General features: G+C 39.0%; 1 protein-coding gene across 1 annotated transcript; it reads left to right on the top strand.

Annotated features, from left to right (window-relative positions):
- On the top strand, window positions 1-22,251 carry LOC129738143 (protein doublesex-like). The gene is made up of 3 exons (XM_055729326.1): window positions 1-857; window positions 927-1,077; window positions 22,187-22,251. Exons 1-3 carry the CDS (start codon window positions 537-539, stop codon window positions 22,249-22,251), a joined length of 537 nt encoding a protein of 178 aa, XP_055585301.1. The 5' UTR covers window positions 1-536.
- Window positions 22,252-22,916: the final 665 nt, after the last annotated feature.

Here is a 22,916-nt window from a genome sequence, read left to right as displayed (position 1 = left end):
AGCTGAAGTTTTCGAATCCAAATCCTACCGATCGTGTTTTCATCAATCCCGTTTCAAGCGATATAGTTAGCAAAGTTAGCAAAGTTCAGAACGTCACCCTAGTAGGAGTACCTTAGTAGTAAGAACCGGGTTGTTGAAATTATGACGCTGGCCGGAATGGACCACTGTCACTGTCTCTGCTTTGTCGTTGGCCGGCCGATTACCGATTCCCTTGTAGATGTTTTCTGAATGCGTCGTCTAGTGATGTGTGCCGAGTGTTTAATATTTTTCTCACAGTAGAACCCGATTGATTTGACCAAAGGTAGCTCTAGGCGATCCATCATTTTGCGCTCCACCGGAGAAAGGTAGAGCACTGACGCGCGCGCTCAGACGATTGTGATCGGTCAACACCTGGACCCTTTGAGGATTTCCGCACCAGTTTGGTGACAATTGCATCTTTCGCGACTGAAATTAGGTATATCATTCTAAAGAAAAAAATCCGGGCGTTTGAAGAGCTTTCCGGGTGAATTAGTTAATCTTTTACGCGCGTTCGGTTGATGGTCTCACAGGATCGCTGGATGGAAACGATGTCAGATTCGGGTTACGAGTCCCGGCCGGACGGGGGAAATGCGTCGAGTTCGTGTGGCAACACGTTGAACCCACGCACTCCACCGAACTGTGCCCGCTGCCGGAACCACGGGCTCAAGATCGGCCTCAAGGGTCACAAGCGCTACTGCAAGTTTCGCAATTGCAACTGCGAGAAGTGCTGCCTGACGGCGGAACGGCAACGAGTGATGGCCCTGCAGACGGCCCTCAGACGCGCCCAGACCCAGGACGAGCAGCGGACCCTTAACGAAGGCGAGGTCGCCCCCGAACCGGTACAGAATATTCACATACCAAAGTTGTCCGAATTGAAAGACAAACATAATATGATACATCATTCTCAGACGAGACCACTGATCGACTGCGACTCTTCGACCGGTTCGATGAACTCCACCCCGGGAACGTCGTCGATGGCACCGCACTCGCTCCACCACCGCAGATCATCGTCGGGACCGTCGTCGGTCATCCATCCGGCCGAGGTGCAACATCTTGGAGGTGAGTGCTATTTTTGTTTTGAGTTCTTTCCTTTTTCTTTTCTTGCTCCGGGTTGACTCCGGCAGCAACTCTATGGTTAGTTATTGAATACCTACCTGCCTTTTACTCATATCTGAGCCAGTACATACTAGTCGGCTCGGATTCCGACCAGAATTGAAACTACGCTGGATTTCAGACAGCTTGGCGATGATTTATTGCCGCATCTGGGGAAGCCGCCGGCTGCCATAATGATAACCAGTAGCCTTAAAATCTAACTGTGTTGTCAGTTAGATTTTCCAGCAGGTTCTCGGTCGCGAAATATTAATCGCAATTGACGTTATCGACGAATGCAATCAAAGGAAGATTGGCAACTTTTCGTGGCAGGAGAACAATTCATGAAATCATATAGAATTTTGATTCCTATCCGAAAAGTGGGTTGCTTTTACTACTTTGAATGAATGGAAGGATTTAAATTTTCATCCTTCAACCGTTAGATACCCTCTAGTAGAGTGTCAATCATGCACGGTCCTGTGGATAAAATCTGTTAAAAATTACACGAAAACGCTCGAACTTCATAAAAAATTCATAAATTCCAAAAAAAAAAAAATGATTCCGTGGGAATGTTCCCCAAACAAATTCAAGACAAATTTTTCATTGGGGTGATCAATTTTCCAATATGCGCTATAATAGATTCTCAGCAATTTCAGTCTCAAACTACATCCGACGTTTCGGCATGTTTATTTTGCCAACTTTCCCATGGTTACATTCTAGAACAAACTCTCTTTTTTTTATTGTTTTACATTAAAGTCCTATTTAAAAAAAAAACGAACTGTCAGGTTAGATAAAAAATGAGTATGGGACTGTTATGCGAATAGGGGCAGTATAGGATAATGAACATTGTTGTTTTCTAGTTAATCTTTTTGTATTATATTTTATCTACTTTTGTCTTGTTTAACCGCCTCACCATTTTTAACTTGGTTTTGTGTTGTTTTTTTTTTAATATATTTCTCGCGTGAGCTTTCGTTTCGTCGTAAGAATCATTTCAAGAATTTATAGACACTGCTACAAAAGTTAGCAAAACAACTTTGAAATTTGTATTTCACACACATAATATTTTGCAAATTGTTCAGGCTACAAATCATTCAAATGAAAAGAAGTTGCGACTAGTTCATGTAAGTTTTTGAATTTTGTCGTAAAAAAAATTTTTTGTTTGCATTTTGTTTCGTACTACGTAATGAAAACTCACGCGAAATTCGTTCATTTAATACCTTATTTTAAACGCATCTGAATTTACAAGTATTTTCTAGTCTTGATTTTATTTTTTTGTTTTTTTTAGTTTTACCTCGTTTTCCCAATTTTATTTAGTTTGGTGCTTTTTTGCAATTATTTTCTTATTTTTCATTTTTTTTTTTAATAGTTTATTGAACACTCATAAGATTTTCGACCGCTTATAGCAATTTAAACTTCAGCGAAAGCCCCCATCTTGGATTTCGAGATGGCGTCAGATAGCGAAATTTGACTTTTTCTAGTTTAGTTCGTTCACCCAATACCCATATTGTGGGGGTTTCATGCGATTTGAAGTCCTTTAGAGAATTTTAAATAAATGCATTGGATTCTTTCTACCGGCCACTTCCAATCAATTCCTAATTAATTTCATTTAAAAAATCGGTCTTCGTTTACTGTTCTAATTATTAACAACTTAGAAATAGTTGAAATGAGGAAATCATCCTACGCGTGTAATTGGCTGGCTTGCCAGAGAAACGTTAAATTTAAGCTATGTATATGGCTCTGATAAAACCGTTATTAAACTAAATAGCCGTTTTTAGAATCATAATAAAGCTTAGTTGTTAAATCGAAGGGCACAAAATGACGCCATGTTGATAGATTCCCAAGCAACCACAAATCCCATATCTACTTAAACTCGTGCCTCCAAAGTTCGAATTTCGCTGAACAAAGGTTCCAAAGAGTATTAGTACCGAATTTTCTCTAATGTGAGCATGAAAGTTCCAAAATGTTCCTCAAATAGCCTTTTTGTGGCATTTCAATCACCTCCATTCAGTATAAAAGTTACAAATTGGGTCTCAAATAGCTTTGTATGGATTTGAAATTGCAAAAAGTTCCTTAAATAGCCTTTTTTGTGACATGTCAATCACATCCACACAGTATAAAAGTTACAAATTGGGCCTCAAATAGCCTTCTGTGAACTTCAAGTTCCAAGAAGTTCCTTAAATAGCCTTTTTTGTGACATGTCATTTGAAGCATTCAGAATAAAAGTTACAAATTGGGTCTCAAACAGCCTTCTTTCTACTCGAAATTTCAAGAAGTTCCTCAAATAGTTTTTTTTGAGACATGTTCGCCATTTCATGAATATGAAATGTGAACGAATATCACAAAAGGACATGTAATGAATAATTTTTTTTTTGGGCTTGGAAATTGTTGAAGTGAATAATTTATAAATATGGTCAAAATTTGGTCAATATCAACTTGACGTATTTCTTTCAATTTTGCATTTTAAAAACCTGAAAACCCCTCATTTTGAAGGTGTGTGTGTGTGTATAATGTTGCTCCTATTTTGATTTTGGTATTCACTCTTCAGTTGTCAAAATGCCGTCCAAGGAAGGAGAGCAGCGTATCAAAATTTTGCTCGCGCATCGCGAAAATCCGAGCTTCTCGCACGCAAAACTGGCAAAATCGCTAAAAATTGCCAAATCAACCGTAACAAATGTAATTAAAGTGTTTGGGGAACGCTTGTCGACAGCCAGGAAGTCTGGATCGGGGGAAAATCGAAAACCGGAAGCCGCTGAGACGACAAAGAGAGTTGCCGGTAGTTTCAAGCGAAACCTTAACCTCTCTCTCCGAGATGCCGCAAATAAGCTGGGTATATCGTCTACAACCGTGCATCGAGCAAAAAAAACGAGCCGGACTATCGACTTACAAGAAAGTAGTGACTCCAAATCGCGATGATAAACAAAATACGACGGGCAAAGCGCGATCCCGGAGGCTGTACACGACGATGCTGACGAAGTTTGACTGCGTGGTAATGGACGACGAAACCTACGTCAAAGCCGACAACAAGCAGCTTCCGGGACAGGAGTTTATACGGCAAAAGGAAGGGGAAAGGTAGCAGATATTTTCAAGCACATGAAACTGTCAAAGTTCGCGAAGAAATATCTGGTTTGGCAAGCCATCTCAGGTACCTGTGACTTGAAAAGCAGCATTTTCATAGCTTCCGGGACTGTCAACCAAGAAATTTACGTGAAAGAGTGTTTGAATAAACGTCTGCTGCCTTTCCTGAAGAAACACGGTTGTTCCGTACTGTTTTGGCCGGATTTAGCATCTTGTGATTACGGTAAAAAGGCCATGGAGTGGTACGCCGCCAATAACGTGCAGGTGGTTCCTAAGGACAAGAACCCTCCCAACACGCCAGGGCTCCGCCCAATTGAGAAATACTGGGCTATTGTCAAGCGGAACCTAAAGAAGACCAAAAATTGAATTTTATACTAATTAAACTTGAAAAAAAAAATTAATTTGATTTTTTAAATAAACGATTTAACCGATTTACACGCGTTTTCCCATGACCAAATTTTGACCGTATCACCCTGTTCGCTACGAAAGTTGCGAGCAGCAGTGAGCGATTCCCAACACGCGACGCCGATGTCCAGTAACGACGCCCGAACACTCACGAGAAGAGAAGAGTGCCACACAGACGCGAGAGTACGGCGCCGAGAGAGCGAGAAGCTGCTCTCGCTGAAAGATTATGCGCGACGCGCCTAGCAGGTTCTAGGCGTTTCCATCTGGCGCAAGCACGTGGTCCTGTGCTTGCGTGACAGCCTATTTAAGGGCGCATTCTCAATGCGCCTTGAGTTAGTTCCGTTTAGTAAGCAGTGAAGATAAGTTGTAAATAGAGAAGTGAAGAGAAAATAAACGTGACAAGAGACAAAGCTGGATATTTTTATTGGTGTTCCTGCCTTTCTCGTCTTGGAGTTTTATTCTCTGCCCTGTTCCACTGCTTGGATCTCCGGTAGTGATTGGTGACGCAAACCCGGTTCTTGTCAGAACCAAACCAAGAGTTTAGTCTTACCGCGTCCAGACCAATACTACAGATCCAGTCTGCCGTGTCTAGTGAAGAGAAGGCTCTCTTCTGGCACGTGTAATTGGTGCGCTGTTCGCACTTCGCTTGCCAGTCCGGAAACAATCAGTCCACTAGCAGATCCATCCCGTGTGAGTCACACGTTAAAAAACACACCCTTTAATTCCTAGGTTTTGGTCGAAAATTTTGGAATCAAATGCCCGGATTTTACCAGATTTTTAGATTATATAGCCTGGATTTGTCCGGCCCGAATACGTGTTCTGGCAACCTTATTTTAAACAAGCCCTCAGGACTCGCTTCAAACTACGAAACCAACCATTCGTTTTTAACGTTTTAATTTGGAATATTGTTTCGGAGTAATTAACCTCCGAAGCGAATGTAGATCCTCGAAGAGTGCGTCTAAATGTTTTGATAATTATCCTTTAAAAACTTTTTTTTTAATTATTTTTGGCTCTAATCTGCTGTCACCCGAGATTATAGGTGAATTTAATCTTCCATAAAAATTCATTCCAGAAAACAGCTGACGGTTGCTCAAATTTTTGACTTAGCGCTCTGTTTCATTAGTAACGTCAAATGCCGCGAGCTCTGGGCTTGCAACCCGCGGGTTGTTTCTTTTGAAATGTGTTTCGCGACATCTAATTTACCCGACCCGAAAGCGCAATAACAACTGGTAATTGCACGGGCTAATAACAGCATCAACTCGACACTCTCTAGACCTCTGTTCGAAAAAAGGAACCTAAAGTGTCGATCGGTCTCATGAGCGTGGCTCGTGTTCCCACATATCAGATCAAAAACTATCATCGGCGTGGAACATGAATTCTAACCTCTTTTTCGAAGCAATCGGAAATTAATGGTTTTTTCATCACCTTGAGGTTGTTGCACAACTAACATCAGAAAGGAACGCAGTAGCAACATCATTTGAGCGAATATTTATTTTAGCTTCATATTTTCGAAACTGACCAGCAGTCCGTGTGATCTTCGATTAGGTAGCCCCTTCTTCGCTCCCGGGTAACTTGCCGGTAAAATTGGACAGGAAAAGGCGGTTTGCGCAAATGCACCCGATCTGCTCGATAAGATCGGAAGCGCCATTAGGCCAGGCATGGGTAATCAATCCTGACGCTGGATGGTCTCGTTCGAGGGAGACTCACGACGGGCAGCCAAAGGCAGGCAGGGATGCCTGATGTTAAATTTGTTGGGATGAGATAAGATTTTTTTTGGGACTCATTCCATGGCGACCGTGAAAAACAAGCGATATTTTCAACGTGGTCAAAGAAACGCTTTGAACCGATCTTCGATCGAAAGTCACTCCTATTTTCCATGGTTTATTAAAAGCTACAAAGTTTAATTTGAGTCAAATCCTAATATGTATACATCTGTAAATATGATTTCCGTTCTTATCTTTGATGTAAAGATAGAATCAGGACAAAATATTCAATTTAAAACGTCTCACATCCCTAGCCACAAAACCACTGAAGAGTGATTTATACCCTAAAACCAAACGAAATGATCAAATGGATAAAATCTCGAATAAAACTCCAAAAAAAATTTCAGTTTTTTCGGCAGCCTCATGTGACTACCGATTGTCTACCGAACGTGTTCGCGAAATAATCGGCTCGCACGAGACCTTAGATCGGGGCACATACAACAAAAGGAGCCGTCTAAATTCTCCCTTCGGCAGTCGCGATGCAGCGCTGTAGAAAAAAAAAACAAAATTAAAGGAACACAAAAAAAAACCCTTTGGAATCACTCGTCAGCTTTGAAACGGTTCTACAATGTTGCACAGAATGTGCGCCTTCCTTTTTCGTTTCGTGATTCCATTCTTCCAGGGTTGCGGATTGTTTTGACCTTTCGGGTTTTCTAGTGGATAATCGGCGTCCGTTCGTTGGTCCATCGTCCATCGTCGGGTCCTGATCAATGGGTCCGATTTTTTTTGCCAAACCGGATCATCGGGATAGTGGTTAAATCGGTTGAAGTTCTGTAATAGAGCATTTTTTTGCCACCAACACAGATAATAGTTACGTCTCAATCGGATTAGCTTGAGTGAAAAGCCACGATGGCAGCCCTGGTAGTCTTGGGTTACTCGATGAACAATCTATGAGAATGTTGATGAACAAGTATATTGAATAATAATAATTGAGCTCAATTATGCTTCTTCAGTTTGATGAGGGTCTATTTAAATTCCATGATCGAAAGGGTTAAAGACGAGGTTAAGGCCAAGTAAACAATAATGCGCATCGGTGGTAAAATCAAGGTATTAAATTCCATCTTTTGATGCGGGACTCAAATCAAGATTCAAGATTCCAGATTCAGATTCAAGATCAGGATTCAAGATTCAGATTCAAGATTCAGATTCAAGATCAGGATTCAAGATTCAGATTCAAGATTCAGATTCAAGATTCAGATTCAAGATTCAGATTCAAGATTCAGATTCAAGATTCAGATTCAAGATTCAGATTCAAGATTCAGATTCAAGATTCAGATTCAAGATTCAGATTCAAGATTCAGATTCAAGATTCAGATTCAAGATTCAGATTCAAGATTCAGATTCAAGATTCAGATTCAAGATTCAGATTCAAGATTCAGATTCAAGATTCAGATTCAAGATTCAGATTCAAGATTCAGATTCAAGATTCAGATTCAAGATTCAGATTCAAGATTCAGATTCATGATTCAGATTCAAGATTCAGATTCAGGATTCAGATTCAAGATTCAGATTCAAGATTCAGATTCAAGATTCAGATTTAAGATTCAGATTCAAGATTCAGATTCAAGATTCAGATTCAAGATTCAGATTCAAGATTCAGATTCAAGATTCAGATTCAAGATTCAGATTCAAGATTCAGATTCAAGATTCAGATTCAAGATTCAGATTCAAGATTCAGATTCAAGATTCAGATTCAAGATTCAGATTCAAGATTCAGATTCAAGATTCAGATTCAAGATTCAGATTCAAGATTCAGATTCAAGATTCAGATTCAAGATTCAGATTCAAGATTCAGATTCAAGATTCAGATTCAAGATTCAGATTCAAGATTCAGATTCAAGATTCAGATTCAAGATTCAGATTCAAGATTCAGATTCAAGATTCAGATTCAAGATTCAGATTCAAGATTCAGATTCATGATTCAGATTCAAGATTCAGATTCAGGATTCAGATTCAAGATTCAGATTCAGGATTCAGATTCAAGATTCAGATTCAAGATTCAGATTCAAGATTCAGATTCAAGATTCAGATTCAAGATTCAGATTCAAGATTCAGATTCAAGATTCAGATTCAAGATTCAGATTCAAGATTCAGATTCAAGATTCAGATTCAAGATTCAGATTCAAGATTCAGATTCAAGATTCAGATTCAAGATTCAGATTCAAGATTCAGATTCAAGATTCAGATTCAAGATTCAGATTCAAGATTCAGATTCAAGATTCAGATTCAAGATTCAGATTCAAGATTCAGATTCAAGATTCAGATTCAAGATTCAGATTCAAGATTCAGATTCAAGATTCAGATTCAAGATTCAGATTCAAGATTCAGATTCAAGATTCAGATTCAAGATTCAGATTCAAGATTCAGATTCAAGATTCAGATTCAAGATTCAGATTCAAGATTCAGATTCAAGATTCAGATTCAAGATTCAGATTCAAGATTCAGATTCAAGATTCAGATTCAAGATTCAGATTCAAGATTCAGATTCAAGATTCAGATTCAAGATTCAGATTCAACATTCAGATTCAAGATTCAGATTCAAGATTCAGATTCAAGATTCAGATTCAAGATTCAGATTCAAGATTCAGATTCAGGATTCAGATTCAAGATTCAGATTCAGGATTCAGATTCAAAATTCAGATTCAAGATTCAGATTCAAGATTCAGATTCAAGATTCAGATTCAAGATTCAGATTCAAGATTCAGATTCAAGATTCAGATTCAAGATTCAGATTCAAGATTCAGATTCAAGATTCAGATTCAAGATTCAGATTCAAGATTCAGATTCAAGATTCAGATTCAAGATTCAGATTCAAGATTCAGATTCAAGATTCAGATTCAAGATTCAGATTCAAGATTCAGATTCAAGATTTAGATTCAAAATTCAGATTCAAGATTCAGATTCTAGCACAAATTGAAGAATCGTTTTATTTTTGAAAGGTTCGGCCCATCAGGATTGCAAATTGTTTATCGCGATTTGCTAAGCTTTCTTTTCCGCTATGATTAGCTTTCATTTAGTTCCAGTGGAGTGGAGTAAAGTTCCACGTTCAAGTTCAATGTGGTACCAATATAATGCGCCAAAGAATCGAAAGGAAAATTTATTGCACCCCAGAGTTTCTATGCCAGCGCATTTTAGAACCGTGCGGCATTTCTAGTTGCTTTGCGTTAATCCCATAACGGGCTCAAGATGAATTGGCCCCAAGATAATCTTCGAAGTTGGGGCGGAGCCCATATGGACCACCCTAAATTGCGCGATTTGCGTCCAGCAGCTTTGCAATCAAATTCGCATTAAAAGCACCTTCTTTTTATCTCCATAAGAAAAACCAAATCCTGTAGCCGTAATTCGCTTCCGCCTTATCACAATAAGGAAATAAATCATCCCCCTTAGTGTTTTCAGGCCGAGAATGCGTTGCGTGTTGCCTTGCGGAAACTCGTTTTTCTGGTTCAAACTTTCTCATTTATTTTCGGATTCTTCTGCTTTGGGAGAGAGGCTCTAACGCAGAGACGCTTTTGCATAAAATTCGTGGCCGTGAAGAAAGAAAGTTAATGTTATGGTGAGATTATTCGATTTTTTTTGCCAACCAGGAACTTTTCATTGTTGTATGCGCGTTCTTCTTCGTTTTGCGCCTCGAATTAAGACATATTTTAAGCGCAAATGTAGGGTTGATCAGAGATACTCACCTTTTTCTTGCCGAGTATCACGGTACCAAAATAAATTGCGCAACATTCATCGCTCACATAGGTCTTCTTCTTTGGACAGTGAATATGCTGTGACGCCTCTTTTGCATACATTGATAGGTTTGTTTACGCTTTGGGAGAGTTGAATTTTTTAATGATTCTGTAAAGGTTGAAAAAAAAAGAAGGGATCAGAGATTCTGGTAGACGTCGTCAGGTGGTTTTATGGAAGCAGCGTGTTTTTAATTCCGTTTTGACTTCTTCTGATCCAATCTTGCCTTGGTACGATAGACAGTGCTGAGAGGGGAATCCACTGTTTTGGCTACATCCCGAACAGAGGCAGTCTTCATACATGCCGTAAGCACGCATGACTTTCCGGTTCAAAGTTTTGTCCACCGGACCCGGTTTCCACCCAGATGTTTTTGTTCATGATGCTGCTTTCCTCTCTATACTTCCGAATCGCAATTCGGACTGCCCCAATAATGCTCACGATACACCGAGATTTAAGTTGAACTGTAAACAACATCACACAGTGGAAATCAAATGTTTTGTTAAAATCGTGCTGTCCAATTTTTTTTGTCAGATTTTGTAGGTTCGCAATACCGACGGCAGGTGGCGAACCTGAAAAATTTGACAAAAAATGCCCTGTAGGAAAAATGAACCTGTTTAGCCCGATTTTATCGTAGAGATTGGCTTTTTTTTTAAGTTGGGTGGCATTTCCTAACTGGAATAGCATTTCTTCAAATCGATTGATGCGCACTCTGGAATCGATATTACATACTGTTGGAAAAATCATCCAGAAAACGAAATCGAGTGTTCAATCAGTATGGTCAGTGCTATTAGTATGGAGTCTTTTCGCGTGGCATAAAATTTTTGGTGAACACTTAAAGATGGATTCTTCTGACTTTAATAGCCTTTATTCAGGTATACCAGTCAGAAATTGTGCTCAAACTTTGTGCCAAGAGACGATGAATAAAGACAATCGTCACCAATTTGAAGGAGCCAGAAATGTCAAATTCGAGACAGTCTAGTAAACAACCACAAGTACAATACAGACCTCGTTCGATTTGGGCAACATTCGATTTTGGCAACATCCGAGCAAAAACCGTTCGATTTTGGCAACATCCAAAAAAGACGGTTTTTTTTGTCACTTTTTTATTTTTTATTTTCAATTAATCAAAATTAATGTAAAACGTAATATAAGCATGAAATTGTTCAATTCGGGTTATATATAATAGTTTTAAACTGTAAAAATATGAATTTTTCCATGTTTAACCGTCGAAAACTAATATAATTGAGCCAAAGTGAAAAATTTTATGCTAATATAAGGTTTTACATCAATTTTGACTAATTTGAAATAAAAATTTAAAATAAAAAAGTGACGAAAAAACCGTTCGATTTTGGCAACATTCGATTTTGGCAACACAAAATTTTCGTGCGTGTTGCCAAAAACGAACGGGGTCTGTACAACAAATAAATAAATCATGAAAAAAATCTCCTTAAACATGAAGATAGTTCAAAGGATTATAAAACTAGAACTGACTTCAATCAAGATAACCGTTGCTTCAACCGAAATAAGACGGCAAGCCACCAAAACGAGTTGCAGCTGTCAACTGACTCGTTGATAAAGGTAAACCTTAAAGGATTGTTCCTCGGGGGCATTGAAACTTGCTCCAGTTCTGGGGATTAAGCTGCCTCGAAATTCAATCCCCTGGTTGCTCTCTACTAGTTAGCTTAATTTGAATCAACAGACATCTTCAACCACCCCACCCGGGTAGCTTGGCAAGCATTGACTATAACATGCAGCATCGCTGCACATTTAAGCTGCTGAATGGATTTTTTTTTTGACTTTTTGAAAATTGATGAATCGGAACGAGAAAACTTCCTCTTAAATGCCTGAACATACTTTATATTGAGGGATGAGGAGTTGATGTTTTTTTCAGTCCGGGAAAAACCGTAAATGATTCTTTAAGTTGATTAAATTTTTGACGTAGAATTACGTCTTACGGCAACAGTATATCGGGGCAAATTGAAATTTGCGAACGAATCTGGCGTCACGAAAATTGTTTTATTAACGGACATCATATCTAGAGGATTAGGATGACGTCATTACAAATTTTTAAGGTCAGATTATTTTTCATGGTCGGATTATGTTGCATGGTCAGATTTGGCACATGGTCATATTATGTTGCATGGTCAGATTATGTTGCATGGTCAAATTATGTTGTATTGTCAGATAATGTGCATGGTCGGACTATGTTGCATGTTCAGATTATGTTGCATGGTCAGATAATATTTCATGGTTGGATTATGTCACATGGTTGGAATATGTCACATAGTCAGATTATGTGGCATGGTCAGATTCTATTGTATAGTCCGATTATGTCAAATGGTCGGATTATGTTGTATGGACAAATTATGTCACATGGTCGGAGAATGTTGCATGGTTAAATAACGTTGCATGGTCAGATGTTGTTGCATGGTGGGATTGTGTTGCATGGTCAGATTTTGTCGCATGGTCAGAATATGTTGTACGGTATGAAAACGTTGAAAATATGTTCGGATTATGTTGCATGATCCCATTATGCTGCATGATCAGATTATGTTGCATGGTAAGATTATGTCGCATGGTCTAATTATGGTCAGATTAAGTAACATGGTCAGATTATTTTGCATGTTCGGATTATGTTACATGGTTGAATTATTTGAACACTATGTCACATGGACACTTCCAAGCAAACATTTTTTTGTCTGTATTCTTATACCTTAAAAAATGATCGTATGAAAGTTGGAAAACCAGCATTAACCTGCATAATTGGAGGCAATGGGGCTTATTCTGCGACTCGAGTGACGTGACTTAATTTCATATAATTTTGCTGGCTTAAATAGCTTCTCTAGCCTCGAAATTTTCGTTCAGATGAGCTACCATTAGTCTTCAGAGCTCATCGATACCCAAATTCCTTTCCTTTTTTGGAGTCGGGACGAAGTAATGAAATTTCGTAAGTCACGTCACTCGAGTCGCAGAATAGGCCCCAATATACATTATACCGCTGCAAGCTTTGTATGAAGATTTCAAATTCTTAAATTTTTACACCTCCCATAACTTTTTTTAGTTGTTTTTGCTGCCAGAAATAGCAATTAAAATTTTGGAAGCGATCCATCCAGTCCTGAATTAGCGCAACAGATTTAATTTTGTATGGAAACTTGTATGGTAAATCAAATTCTTCATTAAAAAATCGGCAGAGCTGTACTGAAAGTTCCAAAAAATATAACTTTGAATGAAAAATATTCCTTGATTCTTGCAGTCTAATTCATATGAACAAATCTCAAATATAACTTTTACCCCAGGAAAGATATTCGATGTTATACAAAATATTTGTTTTCAATTTTTTTTTCAATTTTAGCGTTTTTGACTTGTTTTTTGAAAACTGCTTTGCAAAACCAGGAAATTTATTGATTTGTATAACATTTGCAAAAACATTTCATGAAATTATTAAAAGCTTTAGCAAGCAAAGTCTGCAATTTTTGAATACTTTTCAATGGATTCAGATTTTTTTTTATTTTGAAACGGTTACATTTCATGAAATTCTTAGTTGCATGTTATTAGAGTGTCCATTTCCCGGCCATTTTCCTGTTCCCGGGAATCGGGAAAACTGGTTGCCTGTTTCCCGGGAATTCCCGGGATCCCGGGAAGTATTCAAAAACGTATCAAATATATGCACTTTGATTGAAATACAGCTTATCCAAGCTTTCCTGCATACAAGCCCATAATTTATTCAAATTTGACTCTTCATAAAGTTATTTTAACCAATTTTTAATCAAATAAATCAAACTATTTTCAACAATGATAAATTAAAAACAGTCAAACAAACTAGCATATAACCTGAACAGGTCTAATGAAATTCATTCTTGCAATTAGGGGATAAGTAAAAAATGTATCATTTTATTTGCTTGATTTATCCAACCTTTTTTCCGTTTTTCTGAACACTTTAGATAATTGATATGATGTCTTAGTCATTTTTAAGTTTTGAAATTCATCTAGCTTTTAAAGCCAGAGAGAAACAAGTGCATCAATGTTACTTTCGAGGAAACACAATCTACCTACCTGCTGCGCGATTTTTCATATATTTTTCGAAAAGTTGAGCGTTTTCGTTCAATAAAAACGGTATGAAAATACAAATAATCTTTTTAAACTTATCTTTTTGAATAAAAAATTGCACCAAATGGCTGCAATATGTCTACTGCCACAGAATTAGGCATATTCTCAATGAGTTTTGTATGCCTACATTTTCAAGAAGAAAAATAAGAATGGTTCCGGAGGCTATCAGGCTTTGCCAGAGAAATAATTTCAAACATATCGGGAATTCCCGGGAATGAAACTGCGATTCCCGAGAATCGGGAATTCCCGAATTTTTCAAATTCCCGGGAATTCCCGACCGGGAAATCCCGGGAAAGGACATTCTACATGTCATGTTAGCAAAGAATGAAGCTTAAGAATAGTCAAAACCAAAAAACAAAGACCCACTACATTTATTATTATCTTATTATTATTATTAAACATTATTATTTATTATCAAGTTTATTTGAATATTCTAGGTGAATTGATGTGCAAAAATTTCTTCTCCCATACAAATTTCCTTACAAAATTGAAACGCGTTGCGCTATATCAGGAATCAAAAAAATCATCTCGAATTTTACATTGATGCTTGGTGACCCAAAAGGCATCGAAAAAACACATGGGTGCAAAAAGTCATTTTTTTGCTGCGTTCTAATATACATACATAAATTTAATTTCTTTCTAAAGCGACAAAAATTACACCAATGTGGCGTTATCCCAACACCTTATTCGGAAGAATGCAAGAGAGCGCAAGATTTTGCTCTCATTGCCTTCAATCGTTGCCAGCGAAAATATATTTTCTAGTTCCCTCATTGGTCAATATTACTCAATTCTCATCTGAGCCTTCTGGAAGCACTGCTGATTGCAGAAAGATCATGACGATGGTTTTCTCACTTGGGAGCAAAATCATTTCAAAATTTTCAAACATGGCGGACTTTCTATCATATCCGATGAAAACTGACTTCAGACGACATTTTATACGATCTTTTCACTATGCAGTTGGAGCCGCAGTCCGTGGCGTAGAGGATAGCCTTCAAGTCTTCTAAGCCAGCGGGCATGAGATCGAATCCCGGTCACGGTCATACATAGTAAACTTTCTGTAGGTTGGTGGTTGGTGGTGTAAGATGCTAGCCATCATATCCTCAAAAGATGTGAGCTTAGAGTTGAGAAAGTCCTTAGCAAATCCTTTTTAATTCTGAGTAAGTGAATATCAAGCTCATGTCCGACCATTTCAATAATTCTGGCGCTGGATCCGAAATAATATTTAAGTTCCACGTCCAGACTCGCTAGAAATTTTCCTAATTTTTCCCGCTCAATAGCGTTTGACTTGCATGCCCTACTGAACCAAAAACACACTGTATCATTAGGAAGTTCTCCGCTCTTTGGACAGCAGCAGCCTCGGCAAGTATCAATCAAGTCGTCCCAAGGTGAGCCCCGGAGCGGACTGTCATTTTTTCCGCAAACATTGTTTCACGAGGCGGAAATTACCGACCGCTACCCAAAAGAACAAGAAGTATGTTGGGGACCCTTCTCAAATGAACCACTGTCTTCCGCGTTAGGGCTGGAAGGAAGGTTTGTGCTGCAGAGGTACGGTAGATGGTACGTTCTTCCGAGATTACACCTTTCCATCCTTGACTGACTAACCGGAGAGAATAAGACACACATCCATGATCGGTGACTCGGGCAGGCACAAATTAGGCTTGGGTCTGGTCGAGTCGAGGGTAACCGAATGGCAGCTAAGCGGTTGATCCCCGTTAAATGTGCAGAACAAAATTTTTCGTTTCTTTTAAGGTTATAGGCATTTTTGTAAAGAAAAACAGGAATCAACTTCTTTATTATTGAATTTATATTAAAACTCTATTTAAGACCAAATCTTTGAGTGTGGATGGAGAGCGCTGAATCTTATAGCTAGTTTTGCTTAAAATTAAATTTTAGAATTTTCCATTTTTGTATCTCGGTCTAATGTAGGATATTAGTACTGTTCAGGTTCTAGAAAAATATTGTGCCCTAGATTTGGCTTTTGTATCAAGGCATCCTGTAAAGACATCCCGCTTTCGGCACCGAAGATGGTGAGTTTTCTTTTCCAATCAACCTCCGAAAACGGATGTATTCGGTAATTGATTCCGAACGGGGTCCTTCGAGCCAGATTTCCATTAGTTAGAGGAGAGATAAAGCCACAAAAAGTTACCAAAGGATGAGAATAGAGATACAATTACAGAGCAAACTACTTATCTGAGAGTAACTGAAGCATAAAAAGGCACACGCCATGCGAGGGAGTTTTGAAGACTAGTTGTACAAAAAAGGTTCGTTTTTCAGTTCTGTGCTCTCACTTTTCTTATGTTCTAAACGACTCATAACAATCCGGTTCGAAGGACCATATTAAAAATTGCCTTCTATGGCATCAGATTCTGAACTTACGTCCTAGACTTTTCAATCTGAAATGTATAGTCACCAGATGGTTTCCCGCTCGTTTATTCATTCTTTTTGTCTAATCATTGAACGAGAAAGCATGCTTGCTGACTAAGAAGTGCAATCATTGTTCCTTTTCATTCTCAGCGGTTGCGATTATTTCACATTGTTTTCCTTTCGATATTTTCAATTAAAAAACATCATCCTTCCGATGTGCTCAACACCTGAATTCAGTCGGAATTTGCATGAAAACGCCCAATTACCGAACCGGAAAAACTGTTTAGCCACAGCGCAGATGGGCTCGGCTTAGGTCGTCCGATAAGACAATTAATGTGACACAAATGACTTCGTTTAGCATAATTGCATTCGGGCGATATCGGGCCGATTACTTAATGAACTTATCACCACCGGGCCAGCCTCCATCAATTATTCGTCCATTAGGGAGGACGATCATGGTCAAGTTGATCGAGCCAGCAAGGGAAGGTTTCGAGTTTTCCCTCTCTTTGGGCAAATGTATAAAATGTATCCACATTCTACTGATTCTGGGTATTTAGTGGGTCAACGAGAGTGGAGACATTTGCGCGCGCTTGCTTGCGATAAAAAAAGATGTGTTAACCTGAAAAACGTTCGTCGCTTGCGATTGAGAACAAGATCCGACTGATTAACGATATATTGGTTAAATTATAAATGCAAAAGAAATGAAGCCACCAAGTTTGAGCTGGAAGTCGCCTCGTTCCATACATTTGCTATACATATTTTCCGCTTGAAGTTACCTCCAAAAAGCGTGTTTTTCTTACGTTTTCTTCATTCTGTCCCGACATAATTATCCTGGAGCAGCTGAAAGCCCCACTTTCATTCGCGGCAAGAATTTTGATCTCGACCCAGAGGGATCCAACGTTTGTTTACCTTAAGACGGGAGGACGCACACTTTTACAAACACAGACATAAACATGAACCATTCCTGCTTCTTGGAAATCAACATTGATATTTTATTTCCCGCTCCGAAATTGCAAATGCATCGAGACAGGTACCGAGTCACGGACAGTTGTACGCGCGTATTTGGCTTCGTGATCGCATTCTTTCAGTTTGTGATCATGTAAAAATATTAAGACACCGGATCACCGAGCACAGCAGGTAGCTTCGGTTGTTTTTTTTTTGGAGTCGCTAGAAAGTAAGTTCATTTGAATCTTCGAAAACTGAAAGCAAGAATTATAGTCCCCGAAATTTACGATAAGCTTTTGAAAGTTCATCAAAACTGGAGGCACCACTATTGCCTCACCAGCATTCTAACACGTTCTGTTGCCCCAATTTAAAACGAAAAAGAATGGATCTTCCTCGGAGTGTCAACGATTGTCGAAATTTATCACAATGTTTTTGCTTTGTTATTTAATAATGACACTAGATTGAAAGATTAACATTATTTTGCGTTTTGGACATTATTTTTGTTTGGATTTGTTTGGAAAAAGTAGTTTTCTGAAGAGTTGTAAAAATTAATTTACCAATTTTAAGTGATGAGTAAGCACAGAACAGCTTTGCCGAGATTTAACTCAGAAATCGTTAGGCATTCTTTGCATTTAGACCATTTCCAAAGCCGTTCAACCGTGTCGAAGGCATGGGAGGTCAAGATTTTAACCAAAATAGCCTTATTTTTTATCAAGTGGACGGAATCGAGAAATCTAGTTTCTTTGAGAAAATTTCACATAATGGATACACATGTGAGTTCTTAATGTACATGAAAGCAAAGGGGTCTTTAGAATCCAAAAATCTTATGGCCCGTGGGCCAAAGCGTTTTTACTATTAAAGATCCCCGATTTTATGCAAACGTTTTCTCTTTTGACGTACAGAAAGAGCCTCCAGGTAGATCCTTGATGCGGAATTTTAATAAAGAAACTGAATCATGCTGCCCGTTAGCTTCAAAATAAGACGATTTCGATGAAAATCTTGGCCACCCATGGTATAAGGCAAGGGTCCTGAGGCCGTAAGCCATCAAAACTCGTATAGCACTCAGGTCATACTGAGAACAATCAGAGGTCCAAATTTCGTTTCATAGGTCGCGAGTTTTTAGAGCCGATAGAAGTCGTTAAGCCTTTAAAAAGTCCTGCTTGAGACCATAATTGTCCGTAGAGCAGTTAGGTCCTAAAACAGTCGGGTCGTAAAGTCCACGAGTTTTAAGGATTGCAGAGGTCTTAAAGCTGTTGGAGCTCATTAGACCATTTCAGAGTTCAAAACGTCATTTCAGAGTCGTAAGGCCGCCTAAGAGCCTATATGCCAATATCAGAGGCAGTGACGCAGTGAGGTATTAGGAACATCTGAAGTCGTTAGTACGTTTCAACGGACGTTAAGAAGCCCCAATCCATCAGGGTTGTAAGGTTGTCTCAAAAAGTCGTAACAACAGTCAGATCATCAAGTTGCCATCCTAGGTGTCATTAGGCTATCTCAGAGTGCGGTATGACGTTTAAGAGGTCATAAGGCTGCCTCAGAAGTCGTGAAACAGTCAGACATCCGACAAAGATCCGTCGATGTTCTTAAGGTAACTCAATTGTTTAATCTCTGAGTATCGAAGATCACAAAATTCGCAAAGCCTTAAGAGCTGATAAAACTCGTCAAGGGGCTGCAAGATAAACTCAGAGGTCGAAAGGTCATTTCAATAGCCATATTGCCGTCTCAGAGGTCGTTAAGCCACCTCAAAGGTTCTAAAGTCTTCAGAGTTCATAACGTCATTTCAGAAGTTGGGAGACCTTCTTAGATCGCATAAGCCAATATCAGAGGCAGTGAAGAAGTGAGATATTGAGAACGTCTGAAGTCGTTCGTACGTTTCAACGGACGTAAGCAACCCCCTAACCATCAGTGTCGTGAGATTGTCTCACACAGTCGTAACAGTATTCAGGTCATCGGGCTATCTTAGATATCATGAGGATATCAAAGAGCGCGTAATAACATTTAAGAGCTCGTAAGGCTACCTTAGAAGTCGTGGAACAGTCAGACATTAGAACCATCGGAAATCGTTCGACTGTATCAAAAATCCTAATGCCTTCGATGTTCTTAAGGTAATCTAGTTGTTTAAACTTCGAGTATCGAAGATCACAAAATTCACAAAGCCATCAGAGCTTATAAAACCCGTCCAGAGGTTTGCAAGATCAACTCAGAGGTCGAAGGGCCATCTCAAAAATCATATCTCTGTCTCAGAGGTCGTAAAGAATTCAGATATTACTATCATCAGAGGTCGTTAAGCGACCTGAAAGGTTCTAAGGTCTTCAGAGTTTATAACATCATCTCAGAAATCGTGAGGCCGCATTAAAGCCCATAAGCCAATATCAGAGGCAGTGAAGCAGTGAGGTATTAGGAACATCTAAGGTCGTTAGTACGTTTCAACGAACGTAAGGAAGCCCCAAACCATCAGGGTCCTAAGGTCGTCTCATACAGTCGTAGCAGCAGTCAGGTCATCGGGCCATCCTATATTTGTTTAGGCTATTTTAGGGTGCGTTATGACGTTTAAGGGATCATAAGGCTTTCTCAGAGGTCGTGAAACAGTCGGACATTAGAATCATCGAAAATCGCACGACTGTCGCAAAGATCTCAATTCCGTCGATGTTCTTATGATAACCGAGTTGTTCAATCTCCGAGTATCGAAGATCACAGGTATTAAAAGACCATCAATGCTTATGACACCCGTCCAGAGGTTGCAAGATCAACTCAGAGGTCGAGAGGTCATATTGCCGTCTCAGAGGCCGTAAAGTAGTATGGTATTACTATCATCAGAGATAGTTAAGCCACCTCAAATGTTCTAAGATCTTTAGAGTTCATAACGTCATTTCAGAAGTTGTGAGGCCGCCTTAATGTCCATGAGCCAATGTCAGAGGCAGTGAAGCAGTGAGGTATTACGAACATCTGGAGTCGTTAGTACGTTTCAACGGACGTTAAGAAACCTCAGTAGGCTATTGTAAAGTTCGTAATGACGTTTTAAAGGTCATAAAGCTGCTTCAGAGGTAGTAAAACAGTCAGACATCAGAACCATCGGAAATCGTAAGACCGTCGCAAAGATTCTAATACCGTCGATGAAGGTAACCTTGTTGTTAAATCTCCGAGTATCAAAGATCACAAATTCATAAGACCATCAGAGCTTGTAAAACCCGTCCAGAGAGGTTGAAAGATCAACTCAGAGGTCGAAAAATCATCTCAAAAGTTATATTTCCGTCTCAGAAGTTGTAAAACAGTCAGGCTTAACTATCATCAGAGGTCGTTAAGCCACCTAAAAAGTAGCCCGGATGTAAGTTTTGTAGCTATTGAAAGGAACAGCGGTCGTATGGGCGTCAGAGCTCAGTAATTCTTTTTAGAATTAGATGTTATAACGCCGTTCAAAGGTCGTAAAGTCAAGGGACGTTGGAAGTGGCAAGGTTAACCTAGGTTGTACAGCCGTAGAGTACAAAGACCACAGAGATCGTAAAGCCGTCAGCAGTCGTAAACTACGTTTGGTAAACAATCAGGTCTGAAGAGGATATCAGAGAACCTAAAGCCACCAAAGGTCTCAATATTGTCCGTGGTCGAAAGTTCGTTAGAAAAAATCCTTAGAGGCCAAAATGTCAATGTTCTAAGGCAAATTAGAGCTTTAGGTCTGCCCGTCAAAGTTCATGACTCATTTAGAAATCATTAAATCGTAAAATCAACAAAGGTCGAAAAGCCATCAGGGGTCTCATAACTGTTTGAACGGTCTGTAAATTTTAAGCAAACAAATTTAAACACAAGTGTTTCTGCTTGGATTTCGCTGCTATGAAGTTGAGCTCAGTTCCAAACGAGTTAGGTTCAAGTTCACAGAACTTCACTAACGAGTAATAACCCCTCAGACGATGGTGTAATAGTTCCTTCCTTCCTGATATACCATCTATTAGCAGTTCAGCAATTGCAGGTAGTCCTTAAAATATCATTATGAAATCGTCGACCTCCGATTTGAATAGCCTTTGATTGTGGCCTCGAAATGGAAGGATTCCTTTCCGATCTGCTCAGAGTCTTCCGAAACGCAGGGGGTCGACATTTTGCCACTGCATTGGCACCCGTCAATCAAAAAAGTTTGAACCCCATAATGTTGGCCGGAATAGAACCGAAGATGAAAACAAAACAAAAGGGCCCTTAAAGTTCGCCATTTGTTTTGTTTTGGGCTTTTGGAGTCATAAACGGAGTTGTAGCAATTCGTGATTGGAAATGGTTGAGCACGAAAAAAAAAACAGATGCTCATCGCGTGTCTTTTCATTGAAGTTTTTGAAGAAAGGAAGTAAAAAAAATGAAAACTTGCACCGATAATTAAATAATTGGTTCAGGGGCTAGCCGTTTCTGATTTGTTTTAACTTTGTATTTCTGCTTCAATTACCCACCGCTTAAAGATCAGCTTCCTGCAGGTGGAAGCTTCTGATAATTTTGAATGAGAATAACTAGTTAATTATCAATTTTCATATTTTCAAATGTTTTAAAAATCAAGCAAAGTTCATTTTTCGGTTGTTTGGAGATAAATCATAGTTGAAAAAATTTCCACTTCGAATAAATGTACTTGTGTTTTCTATAATTTAAAAATATCAACCCCAATATCCCAAATCGACAAAACAACTATTAATTCATGATTACATATTTCCGATATTCGATTCCAGGTACGTGTCAAATCACAAATCAACCCTTCTACTTCGAACTGACTGGTTTCCATAAATTCCGGTAGCTCTCGGTAGGTACAATATTTAAATTTCTCTACCATGATGTGCCAATAGAGGTAAATCGAACAGCCATGATAAGCGAATCACAGCCGGTGCTGTCTGTGGGAGCTGTAATGGTTCCAGTCAATGTCACGGTTGACAATGTGACAATCTTTTGGCATGCCAGTAGCCAGATGCCAGCAAACCGAAACTTCCGTCACATTCGGTCGAAGAATCAGAGCCAGAGAGCTAATTTCACACTTCATAAGTCATATTTCCGACTGTCGGCAAATTTATGCCCACTCTTTGTGCGGCTCATGGCATCATTTCGAATGACTGAGCCCGGACGGAAGGACCGGACTGATGATGCTATGCCATACACTCGAAAGATTCGAAGGCTATGGGGAAAAACACTTGTAGCTACGGTGGCACTCGAATGAAATGATATGATTTTTTATTAAATTGTTTCGACAAATTCTAACTGGAATTCTTGATTTAAAATTGAAAAAAAAAACAAAGTTAAATATCTTTGTAAATCGTTAGATTACTAACATTCCTGTTTTGCGTGTAGTCATGAATACCTTGCAAAAAGCTCAAAAGGCTGTCTTCTGCCGTTTTATTTTCATGATCCACAACGAAACAGATAGAACTAATTAATATATATTAATGGAATTCTATGCGGTTAAGTTAC

Source organism: Uranotaenia lowii, chromosome 1 (assembly GCF_029784155.1).
Source record: "Uranotaenia lowii strain MFRU-FL chromosome 1, ASM2978415v1, whole genome shotgun sequence".
Lineage (NCBI taxonomy): Eukaryota > Metazoa > Arthropoda > Insecta > Diptera > Culicidae > Uranotaenia > Uranotaenia lowii.
This window is presented reverse-complemented; position numbering and strand designations above follow the sequence as displayed.

Coding starts and splice junctions, on each gene's coding strand:
- LOC129738143 (XM_055729326.1), top strand. CDS start 537: ATGGTCTCACAGGATCGCTGGATGGAAACGATGTCAGATTCGGGTTAC. Junction 858..926: donor GCGAGGTCGCCCCCGAACCG/GTACAGAATATT, acceptor CATCATTCTCAG/ACGAGACCACTGATCGACTG. Junction 1,078..22,186: donor CGAGGTGCAACATCTTGGAG/GTGAGTGCTATT, acceptor ATTCGATTCCAG/GTACGTGTCAAATCACAAAT.